The sequence below is a fragment of the Salmo salar genome, unplaced genomic scaffold, assembly GCF_965601325.2.
Source record: "Salmo salar unplaced genomic scaffold, fSalSal1 ptg000568l, whole genome shotgun sequence".
Classification (NCBI taxonomy): Eukaryota; Metazoa; Chordata; class Actinopteri; order Salmoniformes; family Salmonidae; genus Salmo; species Salmo salar.
In genome coordinates this window covers 551,905-567,547 of record NW_027675421.1, presented here as the reverse complement: position 1 = coordinate 567,547, position 15,643 = coordinate 551,905, and the positions used below count along the sequence as shown (strand labels likewise).

The 15,643-nt window shown below is 48.1% G+C and overlaps 1 protein-coding gene across 1 annotated transcript; it reads right to left on the bottom strand.

The window, feature by feature from the left end:
• Window positions 1-2,465: 2,465 nt before the first annotated feature.
• On the bottom strand, window positions 2,466-14,741 carry LOC106595603 (uncharacterized protein C18orf19 homolog B). Its single transcript, XM_082972093.1, has 4 exons — window positions 14,707-14,741; window positions 14,070-14,553; window positions 6,684-6,795; window positions 2,466-3,656 (listed from the first exon to the last, which is right to left on the bottom strand). Exons 2-4 carry the CDS (start codon window positions 14,504-14,506, stop codon window positions 3,183-3,185), a joined length of 1,023 nt encoding a protein of 340 aa, XP_082828219.1. The 5' UTR covers window positions 14,507-14,553; window positions 14,707-14,741; the 3' UTR covers window positions 2,466-3,182.
• Window positions 14,742-15,643: the final 902 nt, after the last annotated feature.

Here is a 15,643-nt window from a genome sequence, read left to right as displayed (position 1 = left end):
AGTACCAGGACCCTACTGCTATAGTACCAGGACCCTACTGCTATAGTACCAGGACCCTACTGCTATAGTACCAGCACCAGGACCCTACTGCTATAGTACCAGGACCCTACTGCTATAGTACCAGGACCCTACTGCTATAGTACCAGGACCCTACTGCTATAGTACCAGAACCCTACTGCTATAGTACCAGGACCCTACTGCTATAGTACCAGGACCCTACTGCTATAGTACCAGGACCAGGACCCTACTGCTATAGTACCAGAACCCTACTGCTATAGTACCAGGACCCTACTGCTATAGTACCAGGACCCTACTGCTATAGTACCAGGACCCTACTGCTATAGTACCAGGACCCTACTGCTATAGTACCAGAACCCTACTGCTATAGTACCAGATCCCTACTGCTATAGTACCAGAACCCTACTGCTATAGTACCAGGACCCTACTGCTATAGTACCAGGACCCTACTGCTATAGTACCAGAACCCTACTGCTATAGTACCAGGACCCTACTGCTATAGTACCAGGACCCTACTGCTATAGTACCAGGACCCTACTGCTATAGTACCAGGACCCTACTGCTATAGTACCAGGACCCTACTGCTATAGTACCAGGACCCTACTGCTATAGTACCAGGACCAGGACCCTACTGCTATAGTACCAGAACCCTACTGCTATAGTACCAGGACCCTACTGCTATAGTACCAGGACCCTACTGCTATAGTACCAGGACCCTACTGCTATAGTACCAGGACCCTACTGCTATAGTACCAGGACCCTACTGCTATAGTACCAGGACCAGGACCCTACTGCTATAGTACCAGGACCCTACTGCTATAGTACCAGGACCCTACTGCTATAGTACCAGTACCAGGACCCTACTGCTATAGTACCAGGACCCTACTGCTATAGTACCAGTACCCTACTGCTATAGTACCAGTACCAGGACCCTACTGCTATAGTACCAGGACCAGGACCCTACTGCTATAGTACCAGGACCCTACTGCTATAGTACCAGGACCCTACTGCTATAGTACCAGGACCCTACTGCTATAGTACCAGGACCCTACTGCTATAGTACCAGGACCCTACTGCTATAGTACCAGTACCCTACTGCTATAGTACCAGTACCAGGACCCTACTGCTATAGTACCAGGACCCTACTGCTATAGTACCACGACCCTACTGCTATAGTACCAGGACCCTACTGCTATAGTACCAGGACCCTACTGCTATAGTACCAGGACCCTACTGCTATAGTACCAGGACCCTACTGCTATAGTACCAGGACCCTACTGCTATAGTACCAGGACCCTACTGCTATAGTACCAGGACCCTACTGCTATAGTACCAGGACCCCACTGCTATAGTACCAGTACCAGGACCCTACTGCTATAGTACCAGGACCCTACTGCTATAGTACCAGGACCCTACTGCTATAGTACCAGGACCCTACTGCTATAGTACCAGGACCCTACTGCTATAGTACCAGAACCCTACTGCTATAGTACCAGGACCCTACTGCTATAGTACCAGGACCCTACTGCTATAGTACCAGGACCCTACTGCTATAGTACCAGGACCAGGACCCTACTGCTATAGTACCAGGACCCTACTGCTATAGTACCAGGACCCTACTGCTATAGTACCAGGACCCTACTGCTATAGTACCAGGACCCTACTGCTATAGTACCAGAACCCTACTGCTATAGTACCAGGACCCTACTGCTATAGTACCAGGACCCTACTGCTATAGTACCAGGACCCTACTGCTATAGTACCAGTACCAGGACCCTACTGCTATAGTACCAGGACCAGGACCCTACTGCTATAGTACCAGAACCCTACTGCTATAGTACCAGGACCCTACTGCTATAGTACCAGGACCCTACTGCTATAGTATTCCTGTGTTCCTGTTCTAAAGCATTCTAGTGCTTTTCTCAGTTCTAGAGTTATTTCTCATGTTCTCTTCCCATTCTGTCTCTTAAAAGGAGGAATAATATGTATTTACTGTTTTCTACAGCGAAACTATGATGTGAGTAAATAAGGTGCCTAATGTCAAAGGGGATAATGTCATGTTTAAGCAGACATAGGAACCCTAATGTCATGTTATGAACAGACATAGGACCCCTAATGTCATGTTAGGAGCAGACATAGGACCCCTAATGTCATGTTAGGAGCAGACATAGGACCCCCTAATGTCCTTGTTGAAAGACATAAGAACCCTAATGTCATGCTATGAACAGACATAGGACCCTCTCTAATGTCCTTGTTGAGAAGACATAGGAACCCTAATGTCATGTTATGAACAGACATAGGACGCCCTAATGTCCTTGTTGAGGAGACATAGGAACCCTAATATCATGTTATGAACAGACATAGGACGCCCTAATGTCATGTTATAAACAGACATAGGAACCCTAAGTACAGAACTCAGAACATGGAATGAAGACAGGAAACTGAACGATGTTTAGAAGCTCAATATTCTGCTTTATTGCAAATTGTGATCATACCAGACAGTAAAGTCCATTAACTGGTACTGCAGAACCCAACACCCGTTCTGTTCAGACTGTGGTTTTCATTTTATTGCATTTTGGCTTTATGATTCTGCAATATCCACAGAGCAACATAAAAGGATACTTCTGGATGTTGGCCGTGAGTTCACCTGACTCTGGGAAACTAGATAAACGACCTCATTGCCAACATCCAGAAGTATCCCTTTAAAGAACCAATCAAAAACGACGTCTGTAAATCACACTTCCTATTATATGCACAATTTTCAGTTGATTACACATTAAGTAGTAGGAACACAAAAATACTACAATATATTAAAAACTTTGGGTATTGGATGAAAAACGTCATTTAAAAAAAAGACAAGCAGTTACAGCTTTGATGGACGATGTTGAATTAAAAAGTAATTTTATTTTGCATACCCAGAATTCATAATACTCCTCAGTGTATCGTAATAGAACTGAGAAATCCCACCCGCCTCCTCCTTATAGCAGGTATAAATGGTACTAGCTGGGGCAGTCAAGATGGCAGAAGTACCATGTAATGTCTAGACTCATTCATCTCTCAACAATAGGTTCATAATACATGCCTTAATTCTGTCTTTGACCCCCAACCACATTGAAGACATCAAAAAAAACACGCGTTTATTCACAACCACTTGTAAAACAAGACTAATCTAGCTTCTTTCGGTAAGACACTTTGTCTTTGGTTTCCTGTAGTTTATCAGAGAACATGTCTTTCGTCTCCTCCATTTTTCCAGAGAAACGTTCTTTGGTCTCCTCCATTTTTCCAGAGAAACGTTCCTTCGTCTCCTCCATCTTTCCAGAGAAACGTTCTTTGGTCTCCTCCATCTTTCCAGAGAAACGTTCTTTGGTCTCCTCCATCTTTCCAGAGAAACGTTCTTTCGTCTCCTCCATTTTGTCGGAAATACCAGACAATCGTTCTTTCGTATCTTCCATTTTCCCCGAGAGTAGTTCTTTAGTTTCCTCCATTTTCTCTGTGAGTTTCTCCCTGGTCTCTTCCATCCGGTCCTGCAGGTAGTCTTTGACGGGCGGAGGGGTAGAGAAGTAGCCGTGTTTACGGAGGTACTGCACTGAGAAGGACGTCCCACCCAGAGTCACCGTGTATCTGGCAGGTGTTGCAATCTGAAGGAAAATCGGGATAAAAGAGAGCCACTAAGTTCAGTAGAACAAGTGAAATGAAGCTGGTGTTGAAATCTGAGTATTTCTGCTTACCTTGAACAAGTCATAGTCCGCGAGCATTCTTACCTTGAGCAAGTCATAGTCCGTGAGCATTCTTACCTTGAACAAGTCATAGTCCGCGAGCATTCTTACCTTGTGCAAGTCATAGTCCGCGAGCATTCTTACCTTGTGCAAGTCATAGTCCGTGAGCATTCTTACCTTGTGCAAGTCATAGTCCGCGAGCATTCTTACCTTGAACAAGTCATAGTCCGCGAGCATTCTTACCTTGTGCAAGTCATAGTCCGCGAGCATTCTTACCTTGAACAAGTCATAGTCCGTGAGCATTCTTACCTTGTGCAAGTCATAGTCCGCGAGCATTCTTACCTTGAACAAGGCCTTCAGAAAGTATTCACACCCCTTGACTTTTTCCACATGTTGTTGTGTTAAAATGGATTAAATTCAGATTGTGTCACTGGCCTACACGCAATACACTATAATGTGTCAAAGTGGATTTATGTTTTTAGAAATGTTTACTAATGAATTAAAATGTAAAAGCTGAAATGTCTTTTAGTCAATAAGTATTCAACCCCTTTTCTTACGGTAAGCCTAAATAAATTCAGGAGTAAACATTTAGTTAAAATATGTACCATGCAGTAATCGCTCCTCCATTTCCGGGTTGATAAAATTCTCATATTTTTCCTAATTTCAGTTTGTGACAAAATAAACAAGTATATTGTAGAGAATCATTGTACCATCTAAAATAGCTGTGAAATATATTTGCCATAACCATATTGTATTCTTAGCTGGTGTACAAAACCAAAAGAAAATTAAACTTAAAGCACCCGGAAGCATAGAAATAGCGACATAGAACAGATCTACCACTTCTTAGATTTGCTTCCAATAAGAATGACAGATCTATAACTCACATTTCTGTGAATTTGGTCAGGTCTCCTAAGAAGTTACATATTGCAGCTTTAAAGGAAAAATCCACGTCAAAACCCCTCACATTCCTTTAATATACAGTGTTAAAATAACACAAATACGTGAGAATGTTTCTGTGAACAAATGTTTCATTTTGGCATTATAATAAGGTTGGTTGGTAGCTAAATGGAAAATCGTTGTGGAAATCTGTTGCAGCTCTACAAAATCCAAAATCCAATGGGCTGGCACTAGCTGCACTGTAAATTTAGGAGTCTACAATCTCACCATATTCAACATGTAGATCGACGTGCCTCACAGTCGTTCACAATGGCCAAAACATTACAGCCCGCTTGGAGTTTGCCAAAAGGCACCTAAAGGACTCGGACCATGAGAAACAAGATTCTCAGGTCTGATGAAATCAAGATTTAACTCTTTGGCCTGAAAGCCAAGCGTCACGTCTGGAGGAAACCTGGCACCATCCCTACGGTGAAGCATGGTGGTGGCAGCATCCTGCTGTGGGGGATGTTTTTCAGCGACAGGGACTGGGAGACTAGTCAGGATCGAGGGAAAGATGAACAGAGCAAAGTACAGAGAGATCCTTGATGAAAACCTGTTCGAGAGCACTCAGGACCTCAGTCTGGGGCGAAGGTTCACCTTCGACAACAACCAAGACAACGTAGGAGTGGCTTCGGGACAAGTCTCTGAATGTCCTTGAGAGGCCCAGCCAGAGCCCGGACATGAGCCCAATCGAACATCTCTGGAGAGACCTGAAAATAGCTGTGCAGCGACGCTCCCCATCCAACCTGACAGAGCTTGAGAGGATCTGCAGAGAAGAATGGGAGAAACTCCCCAAATACAGGTGTGCCAAGCTTGTAGCGTCATACCCAAGAAGACTAGAGGCTGTAATCGCTGCCAAAGGTGCTTCAACAAAGTACTGAGTAAAGGGTCTGAATACTTATGTAAAAGTCATATTTCATTATTTATTTATGTGATAAATTTGCAAACAAAATCTAAAAACCTGTTTTTGCTTTTGACATTATGGGGGTATTGTGTGTAGATTGATGAGGGGAAAACACAATCTAATACATTTTTAGAATAAGGCTGTAACAAAACGTGGAAAAAGTCACGGCGTCTGAATACTTTCCGAATGCACTGCATCATAGGCAGGGAGTATTCTCACCTTGTACATGACATAGGCAGGGAGTATTCTCACCTTGTACATGACATAGGCAGGGAGTATTCTCACCTTGTACATGACATAGGCAGGGAGTATTCTCACCTTGTACATGACATAGGCAGGGAGTATTCTCACCTTGTACATGACATAGGCAGGGAGTATTCTCACCTTGTACATGACATAGGCAGGGAGTATTCTCACCTTGTACATGACATAGGCAGGGAGTATTCTCACCTTGTACATGGTACATGACATAGGCAGGGAGTATTCTCACCTTGTACATGACATAGGCAGGGAGTATTCTCACCTTGTACATGACATAGGCAGGGAGTAGTCTTACCTTGTACATGACATAGGCAGTGAGTTTTCTTACCTTGTACATGACATAGGCAGGGAGTATTCTCACCTTGTACATGACATAGGCAGTGAGTTCTCACCTTGTACATGACATAGGCAGGGAGTAGTCTTACCTTGTACATGACATAGGCAGGGAGTATTCTTACCTTGTACATGACATAAGCAGGGAGTATTCTTACCTTGTACATGACATAAGCAGGGAGTATTCTTACCTTGTACATGACATAGGCAGGGAGTAGTCTTACCTTGTACATGACATAGGCAGGGAGTAGTCTTACCTTGTACATGACATAGGCAGTGAGTTTTCTTACCTTGTACATGACATAGGCAGGGAGTTCTTACCTTGTACATGACATAGGCAGGGAGTAGTCTTACCTTGTACATGACATAGGCAGGGAGTTCTTACCTTGTACATGACATAGGCAGGGAGTAGTCTTACCTTGTACATGACATAGGCAGGGAGTAGTCTTACCTTGTACATGACATAGGCAGTGAGTTCTTACCTTGTACATGACATAGGCAGGGAGTAGTCTTACCTTGTACATGGCATAGGCAGTGAGGGCATAGCCACCAGAGGAGTGATTCAGCAGACCAACCACCTTCTCTGGTAAACCAATGAACTCCAGAAAAGGCACCACATTCACTCCCCTGTGAAATATACAGTGAGTTTAACTAAGGCCAGATACTGTGCCTTCACATGAAACAAAACACTGAGTTTGGCCAGTTTTTTAGGTACACACCAACCCTGTTCACCCCCCAAAACGGTTAGCTTCTAGTGAAACAGTGAGTCAACATGGCCGTGGCAGACGTCCAGTTACTGTTCGACTGGGGGGGGGGAGTGACCTAAGCGACTTTGAGCGTCGGTGCCAAGCGTGCCAGTTACAGTATCTCCGAAACAGCTGGCCTCATGGGATTTCACGCACGACAGTGTCTAAGGGCAGCGGTTTCCAAAATTCTAAAGAGAATTACACACCAAATACATACACATATATATATATAATACACAAAAATATATATTATAATCTCGTCTTTAAATCATTGTAATGTGGTTTAACCTTTAAAAATCTAAATGAAAATGATTCAAATCTAAAAAGATAGAATTCAACTAGTGCCCTTAGATCATTGGGGGAAAAACCTGCACTTGACTGTTGTACTTCGAATAAAACTTTATTCGTCACATGCGCCGAACACAAGTGTAAACCTTCCTGTGAAATGCTTAATTACAAGCCCTTAACCTTTAGCGGGATCAAATTCAACAACATCCCGGTGAAATTGCAGGAGCGCCAAAATCAAAATTATAAATCGTAATATAAAAAATTAATGGAAATACAAGTGTCTTACATCATTGAAACGTTTGGAATCTCGGTAATGGAACTGCGTTGTCCGATATACAATAGCTATTACAGAGGAAAACAATGCCGTGGTTTTGTTTAAGAAGAGCGATAAACAACACTTTTTTTCCACCTTGACCGGGGTTTGATACATTCACATCGGAAGGTAAAAATAACGACTTACATTCTGAAATCTTTGCTCTAATTTGTCATCCTGAGGGGTCCCAGTGATCAAACACAAGTGCCGTTTTCATTGATAAAAATCCATTTTTTTAATAGCCGAACACGAAACATTTTGTAAACCTCTTGTGTCGTGAATTCCGTCGCATTCAACTTTCCACGTAATTACACACTAAAACGTCCGTTTATCCAGTCGTGGGCTGGTTGTTAGTAAATACCTGATGGTTCTTTTCGCGGGACGTATTGACCCGAAAGAAACCGGGTTTGAAGACACCAAGCGATGACCTCGTTGCGCACCAATGATAAGAGCTGTGTTTCCTTTGATTGATTGTATATTTTTTTGGGGGGGGGGGGGGGCCCAATGACCACTGATCGTCTTGGTCGATAGCCAATGAGCTGAGGTAAAACGGCAAAATGGTTATATGTTTATATTGTTGGAAGATCAGCCTTCGTTAGTAAACGCGAACGATAATGACAAGAATCGTCCCAGCTAACAGGGCGGGGGACAAACAGGTAAATAAACGGCGCAGTACAACAGTAGTGTGCAGAACAGCATCTCAGAACACACAACTCGTCGGTCCTCGTCACGCATAGCCGCAGGAAGTAGGGGTGCTGATGGTGCTGCACCCCCCTGAAAAAAAAACGAAGAAGAAAATAACAATAATACAGGACTAGCCTTTACTAGTCCACCCCCCCCCCCCCCCCCCCCCCCGAAGAATTCAGGCTGTTGTAGAGGCAAAGTGGGGTTCGACACAGTACTAGATGGGTGTACCTAATAAACTGGCCAGTGAGTATATCTAGGTAATAAGTCTGTACAATGAACGCAACAGCAATTCCATTATCCTCAGGCCAAAAGACCAGTTAGGTGCTGAACTCCTAAAATCTCTATGTATTGCTAAATGATTCATAACAAAATACCATAGTAATGGAATCCCCAGGGGGGTTAGACCAGAATAATGTGGGTTAGGGTTAATGTAGGAATCCCCAGGGGGGGTTAGACCAGAGACAGGTGGGTTAATGTAGGAATCCCCAGGGGGGTTAGACCAGAGACAGGTGGGTTAATGTAGGAATCCCCAGGGGGGTTAGACCAGAGACATGTGGGTTAATGTAGGAATCCCCAGGGGGGTTAATGTAGGAATCCCCAGGGGGGGTTAGACCAGAGACAGGTGGGTTAATGTAGGAATCCCCAGGGGGGGTTAGACCAGACAGGTGGGTTAATGTAGGAATCCCCAGGGGGGGTTAGACCAGAGACAGGTGGGTTAATGTAGGAATCCCCAGGGGGGGTTAGACCAGAGACAGGTGAGTTAATGTAGGAATCCCCAGGGGGGGATTAGACCAGAGACAGGTGGGTTAATGTAGGAATCCCCAGGGGGGTTAATGTAGGAATCCCCAGGGGGGGGTTAGACCAGAGACAGGGGGGTTAATGTAGGAATCCCCAGGGGGGTTAATGTAGGAATCCCCAGGGGGGTTAATGTAGGAATCCCCAGGGGGATTAGACCAGAGACAGGTGGGTTAATGTAGGAATCCCCAGGGGGGGGGGGGGATTAGACCAGAGACAGGTGGGTTAATGTAGGAATCCCCAGGGGGGGTTAGACCAGAGACAGGTGGGTTAATGTAGGAATCCCCAGGGGGGTTAGACCAGAGACAGGTGGGTTAATGTAGGAATCCCCAGGGGGGTTAATGTAGGAATCCCCAGGGGGGTTAATGTAGGAATCCCCAGGGGGATTAGACCAGAGACAGGGGGGTTAATGTAGGAATCCCCAGGGGGGGTTAGACCAGAGACAGGTGGGTTAATGTAGGAATCCCCAGGGGGGGGGGGGGGGTTAGACCAGAGACAGGTGGGTTAATGTAGGAATCCCCAGGGGGGGTTAGACCAGAGACAGGTGGGTTAATGTAGGAATCCCCAGGGGGGGGTTAGACCAGAGACAGGTGGGTTAATGTAGGAATCCCCAGGGGGGGGTTAGACCAGAGACAGGGGGGGTTAATGTAGGAATCCCCAGGGGGGTTAATGTAGGAATCCCCAGGGGGGTTAGACCAGAGACAGGTGGGTTAATGTAGGAATCCCCAGGGGGGTTAATGTAGGAATCCCCAGGGGGGTTAATGTAGGAATCCCCAGGGGGGTTAATGTAGGAATCCCCAGGGGGGTTAATGTAGGAATCCCCAGGGGGGATTAGACTAGAGACAGGTGGGTTAATGTAGGAATCCCCAGGGGGATTAGACCAGAGACAGGTGGGTTAATGTAGGAATCCCCAGGTGGGTTAATGTAGGAATCCCCAGGGGGGGGGGGGGGTTAGACCAGAGACAGGTGGGTTAATGTAGGAATCCCCAGGGGGGGTTGGACCAGAGACAGGTGGGTTAATGTAGGAACCCCCAGGGGGGGTTAGACCAGAGACAGGTGGGTTAATGTAGGAATCCCCAGGGGGGTTAATGTAGGAATCCCCAGGGGGGTTAATGTAGGAATCCCCAGGGGGGTTAATGTAGGAATCCCCAGGGGGGATTAGACCAGAGACAGGTGGGTTAATGTAGGAATCCCCAGGGGGATTAGACCAGAGACAGGTGGGTTAATGTAGGAATCCCCAGGTGGGTTAATGTAGGAATCCCCAGGGGGGGGGGGGGTTAGACCAGAGACAGGTGGGTTAATGTAGGAATCCCCAGGGGGGGTTAGACCAGAGACAGGTGGGTTAATGTAGGAATCCCCAGGGGGGGGTTAGACCAGAGACAGGTGGGTTAATGTAGGAATCCCCTGGGGGGGGTTAGACCAGAGACAGGGGGGTTAATGTAGGAATCCCCAGGGGGGTTAATGTAGGAATCCCCAGGGGGGTTAGACCAGAGACAGGTGGGTTAATGTAGGAATCCCCAGGGGGGGTTGGACCAGAGACAGGTGGGTTAATGTAGGAACCCCCAGGGGGGGTTAGACCAGAGACAGGTGGGTTAATGTAGGAATCCCCAGGGGGGTTAATGTAGGAATCCCCAGGGGGGGGTTAGACCAGAGACAGGTGGGTTAATGTAGGAATCCCCAGGTGCGTTAATGTAGGAATCCCCAGGGGGGTTAATGTAGGAATCCCCAGGGGGGTTAATGTAGGAATCCCCAGGGGGGTTAATGTAGGAATCCCCAGGGGGATTAGACCAGAGACAGGTGGGTTAATGTAGGAATCCCCAGGGGGGGGGTTGGACCAGAGACAGGTGGGTTAATGTAGGAATCCCCAGGGGGGTTAATGTAGGAATCCCCAGGGGGGTTAATGTAGGAATCCCCAGGGGGGGGGTTGGACCAGAGACAGGTGGGTTAATGTAGGAATCCCCAGGGGGGATTAGACCAGAGACAGGTGGGTTAATGTAGGAATCCCCAGGGGGGATTAGACCAGAGACAGGTGGGTTAATGTAGGAATCCCCAGGTGGGTTAATGTAGGAATCCCCAGGGGGGGTTAGACCAGAGACAGGTGGGTTAATGTAGGAATCCCCAGGGGGGGTTAGACCAGAGACAGGTGGGTTAATGTAGGAATCCCCAGGGGGGTTAGACCAGAGACAGGTGGGTTAATGTAGGAATCCCCAGGGGGGTTAATGTAGGAATCCCCAGGTGGGGGTTAGACCAGAGACAGGTGGGTTAATGTAGGAATCCCCAGGGGGGGGTTAGACCAGAGACAGGTGGGTTAATGTAGGAATCCCCAGGGGGGTTAATGTAGGAATCCCCAGGGGGGGGTTAGACCAGAGACAGGTGGGTTAATGTAGGAATCCCCAGGGGGGTTAGACCAGAGACAGGGGGGTTAATGTAGGAATCCCCAGGGGGGTTACCAGAGACAGGGGGGTTAATGTAGGAATCCCCAGGGGGGGTTAGACCAGAGACAGGTGGGTTAATGTAGGAATCCCCAGGGGGGTTAGACCAGAGACAGGGGGGTTAATGTAGGAATCCCCAGGGGGGTTAGACCAGAGACAGGGGGGTTAATGTAGGAATCCCCAGGGGGGTTAATGTAGGAATCCCCAGGGGGGGTTAGACCAGAGACAGGTGGGTTAATGTAGGAATCCCCAGGGGGGGTTAGACCAGAGACAGGTGGGTTAATGTAGGAATCCCCAGGGGGGTTAATGTAGGAATCCCCAGGGGGGTTAATGTAGGAATCCCCAGGGGGGGGTTAGACCAGAGACAGGGGGGTTAATGTAGGAATCCCCAGGGGGGTTAGACCAGAGACAGGGGGGTTAATGTAGGAATCCCCAGGGGGGGTTAGACCAGAGACAGGTGGGTTAATGTAGGAATCCCCAGCGGGGTTAGACCAGAGACAGGGGGGTTAATGTAGGAATCCCCAGGGGGGTTAGACCAGAGACAGGGGGGTTAATGTAGGAATCCCCAGGGGGGTTAATGTAGGAATCCCCAGGGGGGGTTAGACCAGAGACAGGGGGGTTAATGTAGGAATCCCCAGGGGGGGTAATGTAGGAATCCCCAGGGGGGTTAATGTAGGAATCCCCAGGTGGGTTAATGTAGGAATCCCCAGGGGGGGGTTAGACCAGAGACAGGTGGGTTAATGTAGGAATCCCCAGGGGGGTTAGACCAGAGACAGGGGGGTTAATGTAGGAATCCCCAGGGGGGTTACCAGAGACAGGGGGGTTAATGTAGGAATCCCCAGGGGGGGTTAGACCAGAGACAGGTGGGTTAATGTAGGAATCCCCAGGGGGGTTAGACCAGAGACAGGGGGGTTAATGTAGGAATCCCCAGGGGGGTTAGACCAGAGACAGGGGGGTTAATGTAGGAATCCCCAGGGGGGTTAATGTAGGAATCCCCAGGGGGGGTTAGACCAGAGACAGGTGGGTTAATGTAGGAATCCCCAGGGGGATTAGACCAGAGACAGGTGGGTTAATGTAGGAATCCCCAGGGGGGTTAATGTAGGAATCCCCAGGGGGGTTAATGTAGGAATCCCCAGGGGGGGGGTTAGACCAGAGACAGGGGGGTTAATGTAGGAATCCCCAGGGGGGTTAGACCAGAGACAGGGGGGTTAATGTAGGAATCCCCAGGGGGGGTTAGACCAGAGACAGGTGGGTTAATGTAGGAATCCCCAGCGGGGTTAGACCAGAGACAGGGGGGTTAATGTAGGAATCCCCAGGGGGGTTAGACCAGAGACAGGGGGGTTAATGTAGGAATCCCCAGGGGGGTTAATGTAGGAATCCCCAGGGGGGGTTAGACCAGAGACAGGGGGGTTAATGTAGGAATCCCCAGGGGGGTTAATGTAGGAATCCCCAGGGGGATTAGACCAGAGACAGGTGGGTTAATGTAGGAATCCCCAGGGGGGTTAATGTAGGAATCCCCAGGGGGGTTAGACCAGAGACAGGTGGGTTAATGTAGGAATCCCCAGGGGGGTTAGACCAGAGACAGGTGGGTTAATGTAGGAATCCCCAGGGGGGGTTAGACCAGAGACAGGGGGGTTAATGTAGGAATCCCCAGGGGGGGGTTAATGTAGGAATCCCCAGGGGGGGGTTAGACCAGAGACAGGTGGGTTAATGTAGGAATCCCCAGGGGGGTTAATGTAGGAATCCCCAGGGGGGTTAATGTAGGAATCCCCAGGGGGGTTAATGTAGGAATCCCCAGGGGGGATTAGACCAGAGACAGGGGGGTTAATGTAGGAATCCCCAGGGGGGTTAATGTAGAAATCCCCAGGGGGGTTAATGTAGGAATCCCCAGGGGGGTTAGACCAGAGACAGGGGGGTTAATGTAGGAATCCCCAGGGGGGTTAATGTAGGAATCCCCAGGGGGGTTAATGTAGGAATCCCCAGGGGGGATTAGACCAGAGACAGGTGGGTTAATGTAGGAATCCCCAGGGGGGGTTAGACCAGAGACAGGTGGGTTAATGTAGGAATCCCCAGGGGGGATTAGACCAGAGACAGGTGGGTTAATGTAGGAATCCCCAGGGGGGGTTAATGTAGGAATCCCCAGGGGGGGGGGGGTTAGACCAGAGACAGGTGGGTTAATGTAGGAATCCCCAGGTGGGTTAATGTAGGAATCCCCAGGTGGGTTAATGTAGGAATCCCCAGGGGGTTAATGTAGGAATCCCCAGGGGGGTTAATGTAGGAATCCCCAGGGGGGGGTTAGACCAGAGACAGGTGGGTTAATGTAGGAATCCCCGGGGGGGGTTAGACCAGAGACAGGTGGGTTAATGTAGGAATCCCCAGGGGGGGGATTAGACCAGAGACAGGTGGGTTAATGTAGGAATCCCCAGGGGGGGGTTAGACCAGAGACAGGGGGGTTAATGAAGGAATCCACCGGGGGTTGGACCAGAGACAGGTGGGTTAATGTAGGAATCCCCAGGGGGGGGGGGGTTAGACCAGAGACAGGGGGGTTAATGTAGGAATCCCCAGGGGGGGTTAGACCAGAGACAGGGGGGTTAATGTAGGAATCCCCAGGGGGGATTAGACCAGAGACAGCTGACTCACTGCATAGCAGCGTAGTAGAAGGTTCCGAACCAGACGCTGGAAGTCAGGAGATGGACAGGTATCATCACCTTCCCGTACTGCTTAAAGGTCTTCTTGAACCTCTGGACCAGACCAATGGACTTGTCCTGCAGAGGGTCTATCTCTGGGGCCTCCACAGGCAGCTTGGAGGAGTCTGCCCCATAGACGGGCTCTGTTCCAGCCAGGCTGGGGGGATGGCTGGGTGGGTTCTGGTCCTGGTCGTCTGGTTGGAGCTTGGGCCGTTCTACTGCCCTGTTAAAAGCTGAGGTACTGACCCAGCGCTGGCCGCGCCCGGGGGTCAGGCGGCCTACAACACACACCGACGCGGCCAGGCGTGCCTCACACGCTGACAGGCCCACGACCACGGACCGCACGTAGGCCATCTGCCGCAATACACCCTGGGACAGAACACGATGCATCTCCTCCTCCTCCTCCTCCTCCTCCCTGAGACGTTTGACCACAGAGCCTGCAGACAGCACATCATCATCATCAGGGTTTACTATCAATTACAAGAGTAGTAATCATTAATGTTGATCAGTATATATTAAGTTAGGAACTGCTATAATCAGAGTGAAGAAACGTATCTGATGATATGATAATACATAATACCAAAACATACCTCCAACTAGAGTAGGACCACCATTAATCCAGCACCTGAAATGAAAACGTCCCAATTTAAAAGACCGATAAACAACACACAATCTAAAACACAGAAGTTAAAGCCACAACAGACTAATCCAGTAGCCACTAATGTGGATGATTCTCAGCAAAACAACCTAAAGTCTTGGTTGAACTAAGTTTACTAGCTAACGTTACACACAGCCACATTCGGATATATAGCTAACAAGGCAAATAAAAAGCTAGCTAGCAAGCCAACTATAGTAAGTAGCTAGTCAGCTAGCTAAGTAGCTAGCAAGCCAACTATAGTAAGTAGCTAGTCAGCTAGCAAGCCAACTATAGTAAGTAGCTAGTCAGCTGGCTAAGTAGCTAGCAAGCCAACTATAGTAAGTAGCTAGTCAGCTAGCAAGCCAACTATAGTAAGTAGCTAGACAGCGAGCTAAGTAGCTAGCAAGCCAACTATAGTAAGTAGCTAGTCAGCTGGCTAAGTAGCTAGCAAGCCAACTATAGTAAGTAGCTAGACAGCTAGCAAGCCAACTATAGTAAGTAGCTAGTCTGCTGGCTAAGTAGCTAGCAAGCCAACTATAGTAAGTAGCTAGTCTGCTGGCTAAGTAGCTAGCAAGCCAACTATAGTAAGTAGCTAGTCAGCTAACTAAGTAGCTAGCAAGCCAAATATAGTAAGTAGCTTGTCAGCTAGCAAGCCAACTATAGTAAGTAGCTAGTCAGTTAGCAAGCCATCAATAGTAAGGAGCTAGTCAGCTAGCTAAGTAGCTAGCAAGCCAACTATAGTAAGTAGCTTGTCAGCTGGCTAAGTAGCGAGCAAGCCAACTATAGTAAGTAGCTAGTCAGCTAGCAAGCAAGCCAACTACAGTAAGTAGCTAGTCAGCTAGCTAAGTAGCTAGCAAGCCAACTATATATAGTAAGGAGCTAGTCAGCTA

Excerpts from the sequence above, each read along its gene's own strand:
- LOC106595603 (XM_082972093.1), bottom strand. The coding sequence starts at position 14,506 with ATGCATCGTGTTCTGTCCCAGGGTGTATTGCGGCAGATGGCCTACGTG. Across the intron at positions 6,796-14,069 it reads TTCTACTACGCTGCTATGCA|GGGAGTGAATGTGGTGCCTT; the intron begins GTGAGTCAGCTG and ends TATATTTCACAG. Across the intron at positions 3,657-6,683 it reads CTGCCTATGCCATGTACAAG|ATTGCAACACCTGCCAGATA; the intron begins GTAAGACTACTC and ends ATTTTCCTTCAG.